Source organism: Camelus dromedarius, chromosome 19 (assembly GCF_036321535.1).
Source record: "Camelus dromedarius isolate mCamDro1 chromosome 19, mCamDro1.pat, whole genome shotgun sequence".
Taxonomy (NCBI): domain Eukaryota; kingdom Metazoa; phylum Chordata; class Mammalia; order Artiodactyla; family Camelidae; genus Camelus; species Camelus dromedarius.
Genome location: NC_087454.1, coordinates 13,020,264 through 13,044,274, shown reverse-complemented (window position 1 = coordinate 13,044,274; position 24,011 = coordinate 13,020,264). Strand labels below are relative to the sequence as shown.

At 41.2% G+C, this 24,011-nt stretch overlaps 1 protein-coding gene across 1 annotated transcript; it reads right to left on the bottom strand.

The window, feature by feature from the left end:
• Window positions 1-7,895: 7,895 nt before the first annotated feature.
• On the bottom strand, window positions 7,896-11,256 carry ID4 (inhibitor of DNA binding 4). The gene is made up of 3 exons (XM_031435138.2): window positions 10,400-11,256; window positions 9,948-10,006; window positions 7,896-9,388 (listed from the first exon to the last, which is right to left on the bottom strand). The coding sequence occupies exons 1-2, from the start codon at window positions 10,838-10,840 to the stop codon at window positions 9,962-9,964; spliced, it is 486 nt and encodes a 161-aa protein (XP_031290998.2). The 5' UTR covers window positions 10,841-11,256; the 3' UTR covers window positions 7,896-9,388; window positions 9,948-9,961.
• Between the last annotated feature and the right edge of the window lie 12,755 nt (window positions 11,257-24,011).

Here is a 24,011-nt window from a genome sequence, read left to right as displayed (position 1 = left end):
ACCAACAGCTATAAAGGGCCACCGTTTTAATTTCCTGTAAGCCATCACCTATTTCCCTCTGCCTACTCCCACGGCTCCCACCTTTTCTCAAATCCTTCTACATCCATCCACATTTATGTCATGTATGTCTTCTGTGTGCAGAGTGCCACTGGGCTATTCTGGAGAAAAATAAATGATATGGAAAATAGTTTCTGTACTTAGAAGGCTTAAAATCTTGGTCTCCCCAAAATGTGTGTACATTGTTGGAATCTTTGTTCTCCATATTGAAGACCCAGGTGTACACACCTCCCCTGCTCCTCTATGTTTGTTAGCCCCATTTTCATACTGGAAGAGGGCAAGCACATCTTTAACTCTTAGAAAATGAAGAGAGGCAGGAATGATTAGAAGAAAGGAACTCACATATACTAAATAGTCCGTGTGCCTGACACTCCATTAGGGGCTATGCATACGTGATCCTCATAAAGACTCTTACTGCTTAAGTATTGAAACCCTATTAAGAAAGTTTAAATAAGGCTCAGAGACATTAAGTACCTTGCCTGAGGCCACACAGTAAATGGCAGAGCTCAGAATCTAATTCCTCAGACTTACTAATGTTTTCTTTTATAAAGTTCTTATTCACAATTTTGGGAGAAGTGGAGCTGTTATCTCCGTTGCTTTTAAATGTATAAAAACCATATATAATTTTAGCAAGGCAAAATCTATTATATGAAATCAGGGCACAATTGTGTCATTTTCCAATGTGCTATGCATACAGTATTTTAACATTTGATAGCTATGAATTAGGACAGTTCTAAGGCAAACACAACAGTTAAGGCAAGACCAATTAGACTGCTTTTCTACATCATGGTAAAGGCCATCCCTTAGGATGATATAATATACTAGGAGAAATGAAATATTTTTTGATAAATTTGTTTATTAAGAAGAGTCTCTTTGCCATTAAAGCAATATGGCTCATCATTGCCTGTGCAGGTTCACCTTCTCCAAATATTTTCAGGTCATCTTGTAGACATGATGAGAGAATATAATCATTTGGAATGATGTATAGGAGGGTAGAAACTGATCTTTTTCTTTCAGGCCTTTCCTTAGGAAATATAAGATTTCATGGGATAGTTATGCAAAGTAGGTTATTATGAATGTTTTGACTTACAGAAAGATGGGAATGAGAACCCAGGGGAAGGAGGACTCAGCGTCTTGACCATAGACTTGTCCCAGCAGCCCCACGCCACAGACTCACTATCGAAGGGCTCCCTCCTAAGCATCCCCTGCTAGTTACCAACTTCCCTTCTCCCACTGGGTATGATTCCCATGACCCTCTGTTGATATTGTACTAACCTCTCCTCTCTACTTGATCAGCACTCCTGGAAAGCTGGTACGTGGTGTTAAGAAGGAGAAAGTCACTGTGCGTGGCGTAATGACAATAACTTAAACCTATATGATATTTTATAGCTTACAATACTGTTTCTCAAAATGGGGTTCCTGGGAGACTTGCCTTAGATTCCCAGGGAAAAGCTAAAATGCAGATTCCTGGTTCCTATACTATACCTGATGAATCAGAATCTCAGTATTAGGGAGGGAGGGATGGGAGGAATGCAGGAATCTAAAATTTTAAACTCTCTTCAGGTGATTTTTTTTTAATATACCAAAATTACAACCATTGTCTTATAAAATATTTTCATGTGTGTTACTTTCTTTGTATCTTTCAAGGGCCCTCTGTGCCAGGTAATTATTATCACATACTCATTTTACAGATGAGGCAGTTGGAACGTGGAAAAGTTACTTGCCTGAGGGACACAGCTAATTAAATGCAGAGCTCTAGCACCCAAGTCTTTTGACTTGGCCGATAGTCCGTGACCCCTCCCTTTACCACGCTGCCTCCGTTGATTGGATGTGGAGGATGCAACAGTGGAGGATAACACAGGGTTCAAATTCTTTCATGTTTTTGGTGCTGTGTCTAAAAATTCATCACCAAACCCAAAGTCACATAGATTTCCTCCTAAGTTTTCTTCCAGAACTTTTATAGTTTTTCATATTACATTTTGGTCTATGATACATTTCGAGTTAATCTTTATGAAAGGTGTAAGCTCTGGGTTTAAGTTCATTTTTCTGGCACATGGACGTTCAATTGTTCCAGCATCATTTGTGGAAAGGACTACTCCTTCCTCACGGAACTGTCTTTGCTCCTTTGTCAAAGAGCTTTGAAACACTTGATCCTTATTGTAAAAGCAATTTATCTGTTTCCTTTTTAAAAAGGCAGTCAGCTCAGGCCTGCATTTAGTGATTATTTGCTTAGGATTTGGACCCCACCTTCTCAAGGAAGGAACATGAGGCATGTTATAGATGCGAATATGAACTGAGATAAACCTCCTAAGAGAAAACTGGAACCGAGTCCATCCAGACTGAGGCTGTGTGTCTGGATTAGAGAATGAGAAACCTGGGTCTAGACCTGACTCCACCATCCACCTTTTAGGCTTGTGTCTCCTTCACTGGAAAATGAGGGGAATGTTACCAGACATATTCCAGGTTACTAATCATACAATTTCACTTCCAGGGCCCCAGATCATAGTCGGGGGTTCTAAAACGTCCATCTGGAAGAGTTTTTCCCATTCAGGTAGCAAACCTGTTCTTTCAGAACTGACTCATGAGGATTCGCTGCATTTCTTGCAGCTGATCTATCCCATGCCATGTCACCAGGCGCAGAGAACAGAAGCCTAAGACACATACAGGGACCTGATGGTACAGTCTTCCTGAGTGCCCCCTGCCTGCGGCTCACAGCCCAGGCCCATCACATCTACGCCTGTGCAGCCATCCCTCCTTGCCCTGCATTTCCATTTCTGGCACTGAAGCGTCTTTGTTTACGTATCCCAACTTGGAGCAGAAATGTTTCTTTCTTGGAGATATAGGATCTGTTCTGCCTCTCTTTTTCCTTTCTCAATCTCTCCCTCCAACCCTCTTCACCCAAGGCTGACCTTAACTCCCTCATTCTCAAGACGCACAGCTTATCTGTTGTCCATGTTTAAGGCAGCCAAAGACTTTGAAATATAGTGAAAATCTCTCAACTGCACTGTTGAGTTGCAAAGAATTTGCTAGATTTGCTGGCACAGAGAGTTACAGGAATGTTCTTCTTGTACTTTGTGGCCTGGAGTCCCTGGGGGCTCAGGAAGCCACAGGAAACACGGACATGTGCAAACAATTTTACATAGCATGAGGGGTGTGTTGACTGTTTGGGGGGGTGAGGAGGAGAAGCATCATATAATTCTTGCAGAAGAGGTGACAGTTGGGTCTTAAAGGATAGTGAGGAATCCAACAACAGTATAGACTGGGAGTGGGGGTCATGAGATCCAGACAGGGGTAACACCATGTTCAAAAGAAGGGGAGCATGGAAAAGCATGCCATTTGGGATGTGGATAGGTCAGCCCTTACCCACAGATGGGCAAGTTGACTTAGTTGGCTCAGCTGGCTGGACAGGTGCCCCTATCTCCACCCTCACGTTCCACGTGTGTCCTTCGAGCACACTCTTTCCTTATCACTCAGAGATCCATCATACTCTGTCAAGCCTAGAGAGAAAAGCCTGCTTTGCCATCTAGCATCCACAGGATGAGATCTTCAGTACAGCTAAAGCATAAACAGGGTGCTTGAAGGCAGCCAGAAGTAAAGAAGAGAAAGGACCAGTGGGAAATGAGAGTTGAAGGATCCTTACATCCAGGTGACCAGGGCAGGAAGAGGACCTTGCTTAGCTCTGAGTTCTTTTTGCATCTCATGGTGCAGCTCCAAGGAGGAAGCCACACGCCCCATGGGACTGTGGGGATCTGAAGGAGGCGTATAGAGCACTATGCTCACCCAGCAATGGCCGTGACTTCTAGGAATCGAATTGGCTGGCACCCTGATCTTGGACTTCCCAGCCTCCAGAACTGTGAGAAATCAGAACGGTGACAGGTTTGCAGAAACCATAAGATGCTGTTTCAAATCTACTGCACTTCAGAGGCAGAGAGGAACAGGCAGCAGTTCGATACGTTGGTCTGAAGCTTAATTGTGAGTCAGTGCAGAGGAAGGGGCAAAGGAGTAACTGAGGGCACTAGGAAGATACTTTGTTAAGGGAATAGTCTTAATTCAGTGCAAGAAGTATTTTCCCAGGCCCGGGTTAAGCACTGTAGGACATGCACAGAAGAATCACGCATAGTCTTCTATTTTAAGGAGGCTACTTTGTTTTCATTAAGGCCACGGACTCAGGTTCAACATGCATGAGAAGTGTTTCTAAGAACTCTTGCTGAAGTAAAGTGTAAAATTTATGTCTACAAGTTCAGGTCTGTTTCTCTGGCTTTCTCTGAGGTTTGACATATAAGTGCATCCCTCTCTCTTTCTTTTTTTCTTCAGGTTACTTATGAGATTAAACCAAATTCTAGAATATGCTAAACATGATGAATGATCTCCTTGCTCTTTATTTTTTTTTAATCTTGCTTTATGCTTAAACATAACGTGGCTGACTTATAGCAATCCAAAAAAAAAAAAAAAAAAATGGAGGGTACATCTGCATGGAAATCTCCAGTCTCAGGAATTAAAGTGGAGAGAGAATGGAGGAATGTTAATACAGCTTACTTATTTTTTTTAGAGAGAAACTCCTTTTTCAAAGATATTTTCCTGTGTGTTGGTTAACTATTTTTAGGTAAATACACATACACACACAGCTACAGACTCTTCAACTGACTGCTAAAGCTTATGAAATGTGTAGTAAATATTTAAGAAAATGCTTAAAATATTTAAGAAAATATTTAAAACATTTAAGTAAATATTTAAGAAACATTTTTAAATATATGAATTTGCACAAAGAAGAACTGTAGCACTGCAGTATTTTCCTTTAAACTTTAGAATAGGTAAAATTTTAGAATTTGAATTTAATAAGTATGCTAAATGTGCTGGTAGGCGCTTTATATCATAGCAAATTGAGAAGCGGTAATTTAAAGCAAATAATGGTGTCTTGTTTCACTAGGAATTTGCATATTTTTGCCAACACTTTTGTAATATCTTAGAAAATCCTTTTTTAAAGTATGAGATTTCTTGTTGGACAAAAATTCAGATACAAGTGGATTCATATAGAAAATCCATCTTTGGTCTCTTTATTTAAGCATTTTAAGTTCAATTCCTCTAATCACATTTTAGCCAGTGGGATGCAGGTAACACAGTTTGGTCTTTTTTCCTCCAGAAACTGATGTGTTTACTCTTTTATGGATTCAAAGGGGCTTTTCAAATTAACTTCAATTTTTATGGCCCTTTTTTCACGTCCCATGTGTGAATTTACTGTGGAGACTTAGCGACGGAACCAGCTTCAGCAGCTGACTACCAAATTGCTTGTCTAGGGTGAGTACAGAAAACCTTTGGCAACGTGGCTTAGAATTGAGTTTAACACTTAAGTGAAACTTTTAGAACAGGCCAGGATATAAATCAATAGGAAGAAGGCACTTGAATGCAAAACACACTTGTAGAATTCATTAAAAATTTGAAAGTATTTTCAGTTAAGTTCATATGACTGCCATCCGTCAAATTAGTTCCCTTTTGTAAGAATTTTCTTTATCTTTTCAAGTATCTATTGCATCACTGCTCAAGGTAGAACTCTAAGTAAAATTACAATTTTTAAACCTTATGGGCAATGGTTCTAATTAATATAATTAATATTTTAGCAAAATGTCATGGGTCGTAACTGAAAGAAATCATCTGGGTCTGAAGAGTACCTACTGAGGGCAGCCCTGCTAAGATTAATTCTGAGGTGGGTAAATTAATTTCCTAGACTTGCAATGCAGCAAAGGGAAGCTTTTTCTTCTTCAGAAGCCTGGAGGGGTTGGTGTTTGGCCCTGTTGAGACCCAAGGGCTATTTGGGCTGATTAACATATATATAATTAAAGTGCACTAGCTAGAAAGGCAGAGCCAATTTTATTTGGCTCTAAACTACTGTGAAATAATTGCTTTCTGTCTGTATTATTTTCTTAGTTGTGTGTGTGTGTGTGTGTGTGTGTGTAGGTGTATGTGTATATGTTTGTGTGTGCATGTGCATATATGTGTGTCTGTATGTGTGCCTGTGTGTCTGTGTGTGTGTGTGCGGCGGGGTGGGGGTGGGGGTGGTGTCTAGTTCCCCTGGACATCATTCTGCTGCCTTCTTAGGATTCTTCCTTCCTCTCCTAGCAGACACCAAAGAGTAGACAAGATTTCCCTAGCATTCAAACTAGATTTTCTTTCCGTTCATATCACCATTTTCAAGCCACATTTTTCATCACACGGTAAGAAACACTGTAAATAATTGAGGTGATCCATCATGAGACCCACTCTTGATAATGAAAAATTGCATAACTCAGTAGAAGTCAATTAAAAACCACAAACTTAGAACCCTTTGCTCAGTGAAGATTTATTATTATAGAAGGTGTTTAATACAACAGATTATGGGGTCAAATTTTTTAAAAGTTCTAAAAATTCAGTTAAAGTTTGACAATAAACTTGAATAAGATTTACACAGTATCAAAGTATATTAGTTCTTTGAAATGAAAAGTTTTTTTTCCCTTCCTTTAACATGAAATGCCTGAGATGTTCAGGATTTAATGGAACCACATTAGGAACAACATGCCACCATGAGATACTTTTTTTTTCCTTTGACGGTTTTAAATGATTCTCACTCTTTGGTTGTGCCTATTCAATAAAAGTAGACAAATTAAATGAGAGAAGTCAGGATGTTTTCCTCTATGAAACCAAAGATCTGAATAATTAGAGCTACCTAGATAAATGACTCAGAATGTTTTTGTTATCTGGTCACTTGATTAGGACACAGCCAACATCTAGTAGAATGTGTTATCTTATACAACTGCACATAATTTTTGAAAAATAAACAGTGACTTTGTTTTAGAGACATCCAATGCTGTGTGAGTGGCAGATGGGAAAATGCCAAGTCTCTCAAATGTCACATCTCTAGCACTTTTCTTCCTTTAGTGGTTTTCATGCCTAAAATATGAAATTAACTAAGGAGCAACACCTATCTTCAAAAAATCAAAAATGTTTATATTGAGGTGCATAATCTCCCAGCATAAGTTTAAACTGTGCTTAAAGGCTTAGGTAGGGTACGGTAGTCAGGTCTAACAGATGCCTGACTCCAACCAACAGAGCCCATGTGACTTGCTTCCTACTGAAATTAAACAGCCAAATAAAAAGGAGGAATTGTCCCCTTTCTTAATAACAAAGAATGCCATCATTAGAATTCTTCAGATTTGGAATTCCAGCAGTGTTCTTGTGTTTTCCTCTTGATGTGTGACAGGAATGAATATCAAAAATAAAAATAAAACCTCATCTAAACAAGCAGCCCTTTGACTTTAGAAGGCGCAACAGCAAATACATCAAATTCTAAAAATACCTAAGACCAGTGAAATGTCAAAGCCGAGGGGAGAACATGCTGGAGAGAGGGGATAGATTTTTAAAATCTTTCAATGTTTTTTTTTAAACCAGTAAACGTTAACTTTGTTCATTTCTGTTGAGACGTTGCCACTTCGACTGACTACTCAGGGCCATGATATTTCATATTCACATAAATATTTGACTTCGACCTCATAAAAATTCCCTTGGGTCTATAATACTTTTATTCTTGTATAATCTGAAACAAATCCTTTCCTTTTAAAAATCAAACAGACCACGTTACACACACAGTTGACTAACTATTTACAAAGCACCCAATTAAATCCTACTTAATTCTCTCACACTCTAAAAATTCCATCTAACTGGTGTGTAGAGTCCTGATCACATTAAATGCAAAATGTTCACAAGCCCTGATGGTCCTGTCTAACCTACAAAATGGTACCTTCCTTAAAGAGAAAATAAAGTCTCAAAAGTAAGTGTAAGGTTTGAAGAAATGAGACCAGAAATCACAGTACAAGACAGATAAACCTACTTTAATATTCACATGTAAAAGTTACACATCACAAGAGATTGGACAGTAGTTTAGCGGTTAACTAACATAGCTATAGTGAAAATCATTTTTATAAAAAAATAATCTAGATGCGGTCATCAGAATTTTTGGTCTACTTAAGTTAATGTTTGAAGATCAACTTTTATCCCTGCTTGAAGGATTTGCCATTATGCCTTTCAGATTTTTTCTCCCACTGTTGCCTATTAATATTCTTTGGAGGAAGGAAAGCAGAAAGTGTTCATTTCCAAGAGTTTGTCCTTTGGTAGCAAGCAGAGAACATTTTTCATTTCTATGATTTAAATAATCTGTACAGACATGAAACTTAGTGACATTAAATTTTAGTGTAAAATGAAGAATGATAAGCATTTTTTTCACTTTGATAAAACAGTAGATTTCATAAGCTCATAAGGATCCAAACATTTCCCCATCCCATATGCAAAATCATTCAGAATCCATGTTGACCTCAGTTAAGAAATGAAAAACAAACACTTACTCTTTATATATTACACTATCAAACCCTGTACGTAAAAACTGATAGAGCGTATTTTCAACATGTATGCTTCAAATACAAAGATTTCAATCTAGGTTAAAGAAAACACATCTGAATGGACTCAGAACAAGTTTATTTTGTGATTAAACATCTCATGCAGTCATGCAAGACCACTAGCTATAACTGTTACTTCCGAGTCTACAGGACACTGGGCAAAACAAAAACAAATTAAAAGCCAGGCCAAACAGAAAAGACATTCAAGATATCAAGAGCTCTTCAACTGAGCTGAAAAATAATTTTCCAAAAGAAATATTTGCATGATTAAAAAAACACACACATAATATTTACAAAAAATATTTAATTAAAAATATCTTATAATTACAGTAGTCTATTAAAGCATATACTTTCTCACATTTATAGAACATCTCTATATATACATGGTATGAAATGTCACTCAGTTATCTATACAATATGTAACATTCTTGCAGGGAAAAGAAAGTTCCCTGCCCCCTTATAATCATCTATTTTAAACAATAGATGTCAAAAAAAATATCTACAATGCTCTGGTATATTAGTAAAGCTTCAAAACAAAAATTGAGCTCCTTGGTCACAAAGTAGGTTTCTAAAGTCGGTTTTACTCGTGATCTCCTATTTATCAGTCCTGTCACACTTAAGCTTAAAAGTTTAACTGCACCTCCAAAAAACACAGAAATGTACAATTCACAGCGATTATAAATGAAGAGACAAAAGAGAATACGTATGTAGAATGTTTATGAACGTGCAAAAAAAAAAAAAAGATGAAAGTTTTATTTTTCTTCCCTCTCTCTCTCTCTTGGAATGAAGAATGAGACGTTTCTAGGATTTGCTGATTTTTTTTTTCCTTTCCTCCGCTGGCTTTTTCTCTAACTTCTGCTCTTCCCCCTCCCTTTCTAGTGCTCCTGGCTCGGGCTCAGGCGGCCGCACACCTGTGGAAGAGGAATGAATAGAGGGGGTGTGTGAACCTTCCCGCTGCAGACTAACTGGCGCCACCGACCAAACTCAAGACATGCTTGATCAACAACCCAAAACAAACCACCAGGTCAGACTACACCCGCGGTCCGCGGCCCGGCCAGGCAGCTGCGGGCCCCCGGGAAGCCCGTGTAGGGAACCCACCCCCGGGCCCTGCCTGCGTCCTCTTTGGTGGGTGTCAAACTGCGCGGGGGCACATTGGGCACCACGCCCACGAGGTGACCCTCCGTCAGCGGCGGGAAGAAGGGCTGTTAGAGCCCTCCGGTCACTGGGGGGCGGCGGGGGCATGAGCTGATCCGTCCCATTTCGAGTGAATTCCCAAGATACTAAATAAAGCTAAGTACCGGTTCACTCACTAACTGGGTGGCGGTGGCGGGGAGGGGGGGTGTCCGCCTCCTTGGGAATTTGCCTTCAGAAATGCTGGGGGCAAGGAACACTATTGTGCCTGGCAGCGGAAACCCCCGGACACCGGCGTCTCCGGTGACCAGCCACTCGAGAAGGGAAACGCGCGCTCACCTGGACAGCGCGGCTCAGCGGCACAGAATGCTGTCGCCCTGCTTGTTCACCGCGCCGGCCTGGAACAGCAACCGAACACCAAGGGAAAGGTTAGCCAGCGTGAACATCGCACTCGTCACGGTCCTCGATTCGTTCTCGGAACCTAGGCTGGCCGGCCGACGCCCCCACCCCAGCCTGCAGCCCTGGGGACGCCCCCTCCCCCCGGGCACAGGCTGGACTTGACAGCCCAGGATGCGCACAGCCCTAGTCCCGCCCCGCGCGTTCACCCGGCCGGCGACCGCGGCACCGAGCCCGCCGCAGGCGGCTCCCGGCGCCCGGAGGAGCCGGAGGGCGCAACTGTCATTCTCGGCCGCCCTAGCCCCGAGGAAGGGAAGCGCCCGCGTCCGACCATCCTGCCACCTCCCTCCTGGATCCCCGAGGCGTCCGCTCCAGGCCGGCACCCAGCCTCTCACCGGGTCGGTGTTGAGCGCCGTGAGCGGGGTCCGCGGCGGCGCGGCCGGACAGGTCCCGGCCGGGTGGTGTGGCGGCGCCGGCGGTGGCGGCTGCCTCAGCAGAGCCGGGTGCGTCTCCAGCGCCAGCTGCAGGTCCAGGATGTAGTCGATAACGTGCTGCAGGATCTCCACTTTGCTGACTTTCTTGTTGGGCGGGATGGTGGGCACCAGCCTCCGCAGGCGGCTGTAGCAGTCGTTCATATCGCACTGCAGGCACAGCGCCGGCTCGTCGGCCGCCGCCTCGGCCGCCTTGCAGCGCGCTGCCGCCGCCGCGGCCGCCGCAGCCGCCGAGCCGCCCAGGCTGTGGCCGTGCTCGGCCAGGCAACGCAGCGCCAGCTCCCCGCCGCCGCAGCCCGACGGCGCCTTACGGCCCGAAGGGCGCACCGGGCTCACCGCCTTCATCACGCGCGCCCTGCGCCCTGAGCAAGACGACCCGCTGGGGCGAGCAAGGGAGGCAGGCAAGCTCCGGGCCCCCTCCCGCGGCCGCGGCCGGCTCCGCTCCCCTTTCCTTTGCGCCCCGCGCGCTCGGTCCGCGCTCGGGGCACCGCGAAGCTCCCGGCGATCCCGCGCCCAACAATTGACGGGAGGGTCGCTCCGGGTTTTGTAAGGGGATCTCTGCTCAGTGGGCGACACTCGGCCGGGACCAAAAGGCAAGAAAAATCAAAAGCACCGGAAGGAAAGCAGCCCACCAGGTTCCCTAGTCACTCCCTTCGGACCTCCGACTACAGCCCGGCCGCCGCCGCTGCCGCGCTCCCCCTAGCCCGAGATCTTCCCACTCGCGGAACCTACTCGCAACCGCGCCTTTTCTACCCTCTCGCCCGGCCCGCCGCGCAGCTATATTTATAAGCCGCGCGCCCCGGGGGCGGGGCCAGCGCGTTGGCCGGGTCGCCGCGCCAGGCGAGCAGAGCCAGGCTGGGCGCGCGGGCGGGTGCGCGGAGGGAGGCGGCGAGGGCGGGGGCTTCGGGCGGTGCTGGGGGGCGGGGAGCCGGGCAACCCGAGCGGAGGGGTGGGCGGGGGGTCGGGAGTGGCCAGCCAATCAGGCGGACGGTGCCACCTCAGGGAATGACGCTTGGGCCAATGGGAAGGGCACTCCATTCCGTCAACGCCGTGGGTCGGGGCTCTGAGGAAAGAGAGCTGGGCGGGAGTCGGGCCCGGCTGGTGCGTGCCCAAGGGAGGGGGAAAGAGAGAGAGAAGTTCCTGCGAAGAACTGCGGGAATGTGCGGCTGGAATTCTCTCTCCCCCGGCTTAGGCTGCTGAGGGAGCGCTGGGCCCTGCTCGAGGCTCTCCTGCCACTCCTAATAGCGCGGCGTCCAGGGACCCTCTGCCACCCATCACTCCATCCCTGGGATTCCAATGCCTTAAGAAGGACGCCGTTCAAGAAGGCATGTTCATTCTCTTCTGTATTCCCCCCCTCCATTTCATTATTCGCCTTTTCACAATTGCCGAAACCATAATGATGGAATGGAATGCGTAGCCTTTCCGTTCCTGTTTTAAAAACGTTCAAGCTTAGTGGGGAAAAAAGTGGGAAAGAATGCCAAATGCAGATTTTTGATGAAGGGACATATAGATAAAACCAAAATGTCGTAGGGCTTTTCTTTTATCCATCTAGAAGTAAAAGTGGGCTCAAGAAATGCAGTTGCCTTGAGCATTAAATTAGCACGTAAATATTAAAAATGCATGGGCACAGAGTATTTAAAATTCCACCATGACATATAATATTAATCCGTTTTATGTAAAATTCATACCTGTAACTTAATGTAGGCCATTAATGCACCGCTTCACGTATTAGTCAACGTACCTCGCTTTAAATAAGATACTAAGAATGTCCAGTCTCCTCCTTTTGCAACGAAGCATTAAAATTCACACTTGCAGCCCCCGGAGTCCTGCTTGGGCACCCCCCTGCAGAAAAGTCTGTTAATTAAGGACGTTTCCGTGTTAGATTTCTAATGGGAAAGCTGTCCTTCACTGGTTCAAAACAAAATTGCACAACGAACTTTTATAGGGCCTTGTGTATACTCTGCAAGAAAAGAAAGATGAGCCCTTCAGATGAGAAATGAGCATAAAATCTCTGCGGACAGGAATTTTGTGTGCCTTTACACTGCAAACCTCCTACGTTCAGACAAGCGAAGAGATGAATTAACTCAAGAATTTTCTTCATTTGTGTACGTGATATGGATGGGTGCCTTCATTTTTTTTTTTACAGATAATTGAAAGAAAGAGATATGACCTCATCTCTTCCTGTCTGCCCTCTGTAAGGAAACCCTCCCTCCCTTCCCAGAACTGAAATACCTGCATTAAGCAGGGATTTTGTTTAGCCACATGGGTACCTTATGACTATTCCACTGCTATTTCCCCAGAGCACATTCCTTTTTCCTGATGAAATGAGCAGTGACTGTTTAATGCTGGCTTCACAGGTAGATGCAACAACCCTCCTCTCCTCTAATCCTTATACATTATGGCCTCTGACAATTGCTTAGAATCAAGTGACACTCTTATTTACTTATGTGCATACCTAGATTGTCTACATACACGCTTATCAAGAAAAGCAGAATTAGAAAACTCAAAAGAAGGCTCTCATCTAAATATAGGCATAGTTTCATATGTCCTTATTAATATAAATATACACAGAATAGATGGAAAGTTGGACCAGAGAGCACTGCAGGGTGCAAGCTGTTCCCTTGGAATCAATCACATCAGCACAGGTGATAATAATAAGAGGATATACGTATAGACATTTAGTTCTATTGATTTTTCTCTTTCCTAGAGTTTAAATGCTGCTCCAGAATTTAAAACTTAGGATTTTTCTCTGTTTGGCAAAATTTAACTATGCTAATATGCCCAGGGCACACTCACATTTCAGAACTTTACATATCCTAGGTTGATTAAAAGTAAGATTTGAGTTTGAAATAGGTGACACAAAGGGACAGTCATATCCATCTTTTTGGACTTGGTGAAATCTCAGAGCCATGCCCTTGGGTGTGGCAAGTGCCAAATACCGAAGTTTCAAGTTTTGTTGGGGTTGCTCTGTGTGATTGGCTTAAAGTCAGAAAGACTGAGTGACTGTGGGACTGTGGTGGTGGGGGCTGGGGGTTAAGGTAGAGGAATGTACTCTGGCCACACGATCAGAAACACCCCGTGATTCCCCAAATCCTGCCAACAGAGGAGGCAGAAGCAGTGATTATATTCCTCTTTGGGAAGGTTGGAAGGCATGAAGACATTTGAAAAATCAAAGTACTACGTAAAACATTATACAGTGGCAATAAGGTGGACATCCTGTGCTTTCTCGGCCGGGAAGCCAGAGGGTACTGGGGGCTACATAGTGTATGTTTTGATCCTTAGACACAGTCACTTATATGACGTCAAAGCTGAAGTCACGAAAGACTCCAGGCGCTGACAGTTCAAAACAGAGTTTACTCAGCAATTGCCCGCTTTTGGAGAAATTTTACAAGCTACGTGATTTCTGCCATGTAGAGAAGGAAATTCAGTTTCCCAAGACTCTCCCTTTCACATCTAACTGCTTCACTCGCACTTGTGAAAATAAGGTGGGCTAGCCAAAAGCCCTTGGCCGTGAAAGTGCTAGAGACTTCTAAAATATACTTCGTTGGGAACCAGGGATGAAATATTCATAGGAGGATTGCTAGGGAGTCCTGGTGACCAGAGTCATGTGTACATCCCTCCTCCAGACAAAGGGGTCTGCAGCCCTTTCTGGGGATGCTTTCTAGATGCTAATCAGACCCTTGCTGAACTGCAACACCCAGGCTCTTAGAATTCACAATCACCCTGTGTTTACATGAAGCAAGGGTATCCAAGCATATTGTGCTATTCAGCTCAAATGCCTTTTTAGGACTTGATACTTCTTTCTCCCTGGCCTGCAGTGAAACAGTGGGTGGGCTCAGGCACACAGATAAACATGAGCGTTCCCATGCCTTGGTCCCTCTGTGGATGGAAGTGGTCACTGAAGGAGGCACATGCATTCTTTCTGGTCATAAGAAACCACTGTGTACCCTGCTGCAGGAATGTCCCTTGCTCAGAGTAAATTGGGCAGTGGGGCAGTTCAAGCTCAAGGCTGCTTTATCTGGCAGTAAGCGTTGCCAGCTTACTTGTGCTACCCTTGGGCTGCTGATACCGGTCCCGGAAACGCTGATAACCTCTTGGTTTGCCCAGTCTTGGAAAAGGACTTTATATGTTGAATATAGCTGGGTAGATGTGGCCATCAAGTATGCCTACTTCAGGAGTTTTAAAAGGTCTGTTGAAGTAAGACGTAGGTGATTTTTTTTAAAAGCCCCCCTCAGACAGATTAAGGACAGAAAATGAGAAGAAAAAGGTGTCATTTGTTTTTACTTTGGGGAAATTTCAGGAGCATAGGCTCAAAATCAGACAGCCTGGGTCCAATTTTGGCTCCTTGATTTACTAGTTTTATATCATTAAGCTGGATTCGTCAATTCTTGTGCCTTTTATTTATGAAATGAAGATTAAAAACTGTATCTACTTTATAAGATGTTTATATATATAGACTTACATAAATTTTTTAGAACAGTATTTGGCACATAATGTGTGCAAACAATGTTAAAATTTATTATTATTTTTGGTAACTATTATCTTCCAGTGTGTGGCTTGTCTTTTTCATTCACTTAGTTTTTTGAGAGCAGTTTTTAATTTTGATGATGTTCAGTTTTTCCATTTGTTCTTTTAGGGATTATGCTTTTTGGTATTGTATCCATCTAAGAAATATTTGTATAACCCAAGGTTACAAAAGTTTTCTCCTAGAAGTTTTATAATTTTGGGGGAGAGGTGGTTTCACAGGCCTGCAACTTACCCAGTCCCGCAGGGTCCTGTGCTTGGAAGGGTCCCATGCTTGGTTTCATGTTCTGCTGTTACCATCTTGAAATTCTCGGTAATTTCTGAACAAAGGGAACCTTTTCATTTTGCATTGGACCCACATGTTATGTAGCCAGTGCTGGTTTATGTTTCATGCTTAGGCCTGTGATCTATTTTGAGGTTATTTTTGTTTTTGGTTCAAGATATGGATTAAAGTTAATATTTTTGCATATATGTATATGTATAATTGTTCCAGCATCCTTTGTTGAAAAGACTATCCTTTTTCCATTGGATTGCCTCTGCACCTTTATCAAAAATTGGTTGTATGTATGTATGGGTCTATTTCTGGCCTCTGAATTTTGTTCCACTGGCCCACTTGTCTGTTTTTACACTATGTCCACGCTGTCTTGATTACATAGCTTTACAATAAGTCTCGAAACCAGGTAGTGCTGATTGACTGATCCCCCAGTTTTGTTCTTCTTTTTCAAAGTTGTTTGGCTATTCTGGGTATGTTGCATTTCCATGAATGTTAGAATCAGTTTTGTGAATTTCCTCAAAAAAGGCATTGTATCCAAAATATATAAAAAAACATACCCTAAATATATAATGAACTCTCAAAACTCAATAAGAAAACAAACAACCCAATTAAGAAGTGGGTACAAGACTCGATTAGACAATCAACTAAGAATGAGTACGTGAAGAGATGCTAATCATTTCAGTCATGCTTCAGAACTGCGATGAGATACCACTACACACCTGTCAGAACTGCTAAAATTAAAAAGACTGGCCATTCTAAATATTGATGAGAAGGTGGGACAATTTGAACTCTCTACACTGCTGGTGGGAATGTAAAATGAGAAAAAAAATCACCTTGGAAAACAGTTTGGCAGTTTCTTAAAAAGTTAAACGTACACATACCATATGACCCATCCATTCCACTGCTAGGTATCTATCCAAGACAGAAAAAATCAAATATCCAAGGTCCACAAAGAGGCATGAGAATGATGGCTAAGTTTATTATCTTGATTGTGGTAATTGTTTCACGGGTATATAATATTTTGAAACTTATCAAGTTGTACAACATATCTATCTATCTATCTATCTATCTATCTATCTATCTATCTATCTATCTATCTTATATATTGTATGCCAATTATATCTCCATAGAGCTGTTAAAAAACTCTTAATTTTAAAAATTAACGTTAGGATCTCAGAAAAGTTCCTTCTATGAGACCACTAGGATTTGTATTCTAACTTCCATAAGTGGGCATTTTAGAGTCTCCTCTCTCTTTTAAACTCTGTATCATATTGCTCTCAGTTAGGCATCATGGCATTAGCTGAATGCTGGTGAGATATGGTCCAAAGCAGGCATGAGACATATACTGATTTGCTGTATCAGCCGTTGTGATTATCCATGAGCATATTCAGTCACTTGCCAGAAGTGGACTATGCTAAACCACATCCACTCCTCCCAGTTTTGTGTTGCTTTGATGTGACTTGGATTTGAGGCTCTGAGGAGGACTCACCTTGATTGTTTGGAATACTTTTTCCTTATGCAAAAACTAAAGCTAGGATGTGGACTCTCATCTCTGTGCTTCACCCCAGTTGTGACCTCTTCTGTCTCAATTACTCCAAATTAGCAGCTACCTGGGGGCAAATGCACACTGGGTGGAAAAGATACGAAGCCTCATTATTCTGTATTCAGGATGGCCTAGCATTTTTCCTCTTCACCCTTTCCTTCTCAAGAAGATAAACAATCTAACAGGATTAAGCACATTCACTTCTAGAGCAGGGAGCAAAAATTCCCAGTTCAATTCACCAGGTTTTTGCCTCTAAAATCCTGTGGCTCATCTGTAGCCTCAGCTTCTCCATCTGGCAAGAGGAAGGATTACAAGGATGGAGTGAGGATTAGCTGCTTTGAAAGCCCCAGGAGAAGGGCAGTAAGTAAACAATAGGGGGCAGTACACTTGTGCATAATAGATACTCAGTGTCCATTGATGTCTATGCCATTATCGAAGCGGGCTTGTAATAGGTAAAATGGCTATGAAGATGCCAGAGAGACCAAGTTCTTGCTTTAGCTCATCATTATCCTTTAGTAGAGAAATCCAACACAAAATTTATTTATTTATTTGCTTATTTATTTATTGTTTAAAATTTCATCCCAGTTAATATTGAGATATATTCGTCTGCTGCATTGTTTCTTTGAGCGGGTAGTCATGCAAGTCATTGCTAGGAATTGTTCTGCTCACAAATTACTGCTAGACTTCACTGATGGAGGGGTTTTAGTTACAATTCCCTTTCTTTTCAAGTGAGTGCAAAATAATCCCAGAATATAGAAGAAGCACACGTAAATGCATTTTCAGCAGTTAGAGGAAAGACACCAAATAAATAGTAATTGGCTTCATGTCTTGGAACTGAATGGTGAATAGGAATCCGTTATAGTCAATCTGCCTTCACTGAGAAAAAACTTTCCCGTTTTGTTGATAACTAGGTCATGGTTCCTAAGAACGGATACAGTATTCTAGAAACAGTTGCATAATTTTTTTTTCCCTGGAGAGGAGTTTTGGAGACCGTGGTGTGGATCTCACACAGTTGTCTGGTTGTTGGATGACTCACGGTGCCAGGGAACTGAGTACCTGCGGTGGAAAATGACTGTGTGGAAAGTAGATGAACAGCATGAAAACTCACTTGTATGTGGAATAATTAAACTAGTACGTTTTTCTACCAGCAAAACACATGCACAAAGCACTAAAGGAATTAAAGACGCAGAATTAAAGAAAAAGGGACTGAGTTAACTTTGAATTTTATCAACACTGGTAATTGTGCATGAAAATAGTTCAGTTTAAACAAGCCGTCCCTTTGGGTAAAACTATTTTCTCTTGAATAGAATTAAATGATATTATAATCTTTAAAGACTAAAAGCCTTAGTGAAATGTTTTTTCTTAAAATACAAGTGTTTGACAGGATCATCTAAAATTTTGATAAAGCCTTAGATAACGCTTAGTCTGATAGAACCATATTTACCGTTTGTAAAACGTCTTGCTCATTAGGTCAGCATTAAGGTATGATTCTCTGTTTAAAAAAAAACCGTAAATACAAAACAGAAACAGACTCATAGACATAGAATACAAACTTGTGATTGCCAAGGGGGAGGGGGGTGGGAAGGGACAGACTGGAACTTTAAAATGCAGAATAGATAAACAAGATTATACTGTATAGCACAGGGAAATGTATACAAGATCTTGTGGTAGCTCACAGTGAAAAAAAATGTGACGATGAATATATATATTTTCATGTATAACTGAAAAATTGTGCTCTACATTGGAATTTGACACAACATTGTAAAATGACTATTACTCAATTAAAAAAAAGGTATGATTCTCTTTGTTTCCATTATGCTCTAAAAATGAGTGAAACACACAGTATCAAGAAAAATAAGACAATTACTGTGACAGCACTGTAAAAATGCTACATATATTTTCACCAAAGCTTCTGGGCGTAAGATTGGAGTTATAGGATATCAAAGACACTTGTTGAAAATGCTTTGACTTTGGGCATCCGCTCATTGTTCTGTCTTTGTCAGGAATCTATAACCTGTACTACATAACATGATTTTGCCCTTTGGCGGATTATTAAATGGGCAGTGTTTGGCACCTTGCAACGTTGTCCATCAGCAGTCTTCCCAGAACTTCCAACTCTAACCTCTGGTGAACACGACTGGAAGAATGCTAATGCTTTCTTTTCATCCAGCTTCTAGGAAAGTCATTTATTGTGCATACTTCTCATGAATATAAGTATTATTTCTTGAACAGAGATTTTAATGTGCAATGCATACTTTTTGGAAATCTAATTTTTCACTTTCATATGGCGTGGATATATATCCATATCAGTAGTTACTTGTCTTGGTCATAATTTTAATGGTTGCATAGTATGCTATTATGTGGACATGGCCACAATAGGATACCATGATAATACATTGATAATAGTTCTTTAACAAACTATTATCAATGTTTCGTTATTTCCAGTTTCTTGCTGTGTGCTCTTATCACATTAATATCACACAACAATTTGCATTTGTTGGTATGCTGCTGTGCCATTCTCTTCAAGCTATGTCAGGATTGTGTGTTTTAGACCTTCAACTGTCAAAAGCATCTTAGAGGCAAGGCCAGTTCTTCCTTCTCTTTTGCTACTTTTTATAGGTCAGTAAAGAGAGTTATTCACAGAGAAAGTGCTCACATGGCTGCTCAGGTGGTTTGGCCCCATCTACTAGGATGACATCCTAATGAAGAGCTGTTTGGAGGTGACCTGCAGATTTTGCACATGTTCAGGGTGGCTAGCCTGTTGAGATGGGAAAGTGGACATGTTGGAGCAGAGTAGTGGTAGATCCACTGTGTCGGCTGAAGTCCCAGGAAGGCTCTAGTCTACTTAACAAAAAGCTTTAGGCAAGCTGCTAAAATTTCAAAGTATGAATTTGCTGGAGCTATCAAGTGAGGGAAGTGGGAAAGAGAGGTCATGGGGTAAAAAGCAGAGCATGTCGTCTGCAAGAGTGAGAACAGGAGCTTCTCTGCACACGTGGGGTCACATCCCATCCATGACTCTATTGCTCTTGTTGGTTCTCTGTCTACCCAAAGTTCATCTTCAGGCTCAACCTCCCATTCCTTTGTTTCAACTCTTTATTTTCTTGCTCAGTCATCTCCTACAACCAGAATTTAAATGCAGTTACAAACAGTTTTCACAATGAAGTTTGTGTCCCCTCTGCATACCCACTAATCATTATATTCACCCACATTGACCCAAACCTTTTCATTCCCCTAGGTCAAAGCAGCCTTCTAGAGTGACCACCATCCTGTAATCCAACGGCAAAAGGTAAACCACCTGTTCTGTTGATAAAAATGTAAATCAGGAATAAGTAAATAAAAAAGTCATTTTTAAAATCAGTTTTTATTTTGGACATTGAGGTGCTCACTCATTTTATTGAACAAACACAGACCTATGTAACTTAAGTAAATATAAGGTCCCATTCAACAATCAGAGTTTAGAAGTGGCTATTATAGTAATGTCACCCATATACCTTGTTTATTTTGGCAAGATTTGTCTTGGAATACAAACATCCTTAGTATAAAAATGATACTTCATTTTCTCAGTTGAAATATGATCAGTGTTTTAACCTGCTGTTTGTTAGACGCTGCTTTTGTAATCCAGGAGGTCAGAAATCCATTATTTAATTTCTGAAGGGACAGGAGACAGCAATGGGAGAGCACTCTTCCTTCATGCTGCCTTAGCATGTGTGCTGAGCCATCCGTCTCCTGAGGCTTCCTTCTATCTGTCCTGCTGAAATGAAGAAGAGTGGTTAGCACTTACTGAAATTTATGAAATTAGAAGTGGTTCTGAGATCTTTATTATGATCTTTATGGCAGGTGTTACAAGGGGCCTCTTCCTTCCTTCAGACTTAGATAAGCTAAAAGAGTGTTATCTGTCCTATGTCTTGATAACATTTAGAATTGTTTCCCAAAGAAATGGGAAGAAGTCATGGTCACCAGTTCTATCTCTGTTCTCATTATTGAATTTCTAGACAATTTCAGATTTTAGGGTTGAGTAGCAAGTGTGGTAGCCAGGTCCAAAGACCATTTGCCAATAGTCCATCAACTTGCTGATAGGATGGTACATGGCAGAGGAGGGGACTTGGCTGAAGATCTCCCTGTTAGTTCTCATTCCCTTGTCATGAGTAAAAAATCACACGTCTAGAACAATATGGCTTCTCTTGGCCATTTAATTTTTATAATTTTACCATGGTTGTAATACGCACTGAATAAAGGCTATTTTATAGCCAGCAGAAGAATTTGGATTAGTGATCAGGAAGTCTCTGGGCACTAACAGAACAAATAAATACCTCTGAACCAACTTTTCAGAGATAACATGAGAAAGAAAATAACAATGGTTGGGGACAGGAATCCAGGTCTGGCATCTAGGAAAGTAAATACAAGGAGGCAAAAAATATGAGAGAAGGATTTTGAACCAATTATCTGCTTCAACAACAGCTGATAGAATATAACATAAATATTTGCTAGCTAACACATAGAATTTTTCTCCTGTATTCACATATTTAAAGCAGAATATAATGATCTGGGTGGGAGATTGAACTGGAAATTATCTAGTTCCCTTCCAAATGTAAATTTCTGTGATTCCATGGCATTCTTACTTCACTGTGCACCATACCCTCTTAATTTGCAATCTCCAATTATCTTTGCAATTACAGTTTTAGTAAAATGCTTCACTGGTCTTCACCTCTGAATGCCTAATACCACTTTACTACAGGCAGCAAAGAGATAAACAGGCACCTTGGTGATAAAGGTACTTGGCCTATGTCAATAATACTAATATGTCATCTTGCAAGAGATTCAGCACTTATTTTAAAGCATCCCATTTGCTTTGTGCATATGCCTTGTACGTTACCATCTAGCACACGCGTCTCATCTACAGCTTGTAAGATATTTATGTTCATGTAGTGGCTGTGTTTTTGAAATACAGAGAATGGCTTTGTGTTATCAATTCTGATTTCCGTAAGTCATCCAAGAAAACTGGTCTCATTACTCCATAGTCCTGTCACATGGATGAATTCTGGTTATCTCCCACATTTTTACTGACTTTTTTCTAGGAAACAGAGTCTATATGGTTCTCAAAAGGATTTGCAGCATATACAAATGTGCATTGTCAAACTCAATCTGCTAATTAAAGCAGGGAAATGAATAGCCAGTTCGCCTATAACTATGTTACTTGGAGTTCACAATATAAGGAAGTGCGTGCATTCACCCTCTTATCTCTTCAAATATCTAGGATACATAAACCCTGAGGAGGCTTGAATCCATTGTATTGTCATTCATTCATTGTCTATCAATTTGTACTTGGTCCTTCTATTTCCCCTGGAGAGTTAAACCTTTATAATAATAATTATTATATATTACATTAACATATTATAATTATATTATATGAATTATATAGTAGTTATCTATTAGTATTTATTAATAGCTGCATAATATAATAATAACTTTTATTATATATTTTATTCTGATTAATATGTGCTAGAGAATTATACTCTGCAAATATGGATTACTTTAAAGATGTGGTAAGATAAATCTCTCTCACTATTTTAAGAATCACTGGCAAAGGGATGGCATTGATGAAATGGTAGGGATTGAAAGTAGACTAACACTGGTTGCTAGGTGATGGTGCGCAAAACAATCTCCTCTATACTTGCCTAAAATACAGATATCTGGGAATCACCTCTAGTTTTTCTGCTTCAGGTGATTCAAATGCAATGATTCAAGGACCACATTTTGAAAAATACTGGTGTCGTCAGCAGTAAGTGTAATAATAAATTCAAAAAGCAAACACTGTACATATGGGATTTCATCAAGCCTGTGGGTAAAGGTAGATAATTCAAGACAATTCTTTGCGAGTTATTTGTGCAGACATTTCCGGAGTTGACACACTATGACTGGGAATGATTGGGGCGGGAAAATGTGCAGTGCATGTTGGTGATGAGGATATGATGGCATATGATACCTACCATGTATTAAACTGTGACCATATTCTAAGCACTATGAAGTGGCTTCACATTTAGATATGTCACTTAATTCTCACAAGCCCAAGAGCCCTCACCTCAGAATGAAGGACTGTGTGAAATTAGTTAGCAGTTGCAACCAACAGAGTAAATGTAGATTAAGAACATTAAAAGAACAAAAAGCCAATGAGGCAAAGAGATTAATAATCTGTCTCTACAGCTGTATCTGTAAGTGTACCTATGCACCCACTTGCAGAAGGCTACTCACTAGTCGTTCATGTGCATGCTCTATTTTCAGGCTTAATTAGGCTGGGGACGGTTAGGGGAAGAAATTGTCAAAAAAATAAATGCAAAAAGAAAAACCAAGAACCAGAGCAGGGTAAACTGGTTCTCCAAATATAGACTCTTAGGAGTGAAAGGAGGAGTAGTGTGTACCCAGCCAAGTTTCACTTTGGAGGAGAACTCCCAATATAGTGTAACCACCAGGGCAGCTTTGGCAGGACTGTTTGTCATAACCAGCAAAGGGGAGGGTGGAGCCCTTTTTCCTGACAATGAAAACTCTTCACAGAGTTTGGTGAGAACAACATGACCTTACTCCCTAAAAGATCTCAAAATTCAACAGAATCGTAAGTCATGAAAAACATATTATTAACTCTATTTTTTTTTAAGACTGAAGTTACGTATAACATATCTTTTTATGAAGCTGAGCTATGTAACTTCTGTAAGTAACAAGTTATCTGAATATAAATCAAAGGGTACGAAGTTTCAGTTATGCAAGATGAATGAATAAATTCTAGAGATTTACAGATAGAATACAGCATAGTGCCTAGAGTAAACAATACTGTATTGCAGACTTAAAAATTTGCTAAGAGGGCAGATTTTATGTTAAATGTTCTTATCACATACACAGTTTGGGTAAAAAAAAAATTATCACCTGCTTCATTCTGCTAGAGAAACATTTGGTAATTTCTTCCAAGAAGAAATTTTATTTTCCTGTGTTTTCAGTGACCTGATGATGGAGTTAGTGGAAACTATCCAAAGAGCCTACTTTCCAACCGGAAAAATGCACTGTAAAAGGATTTTTTCCAAACTCTCTTAAGTGGAAAAAAAAAATCCTTCTTTTTTTGTACTTATTATTTGAATGTATTCCTGGATTTCCTTATAAATAGGATACGTGAAATGAATGAACGAGCT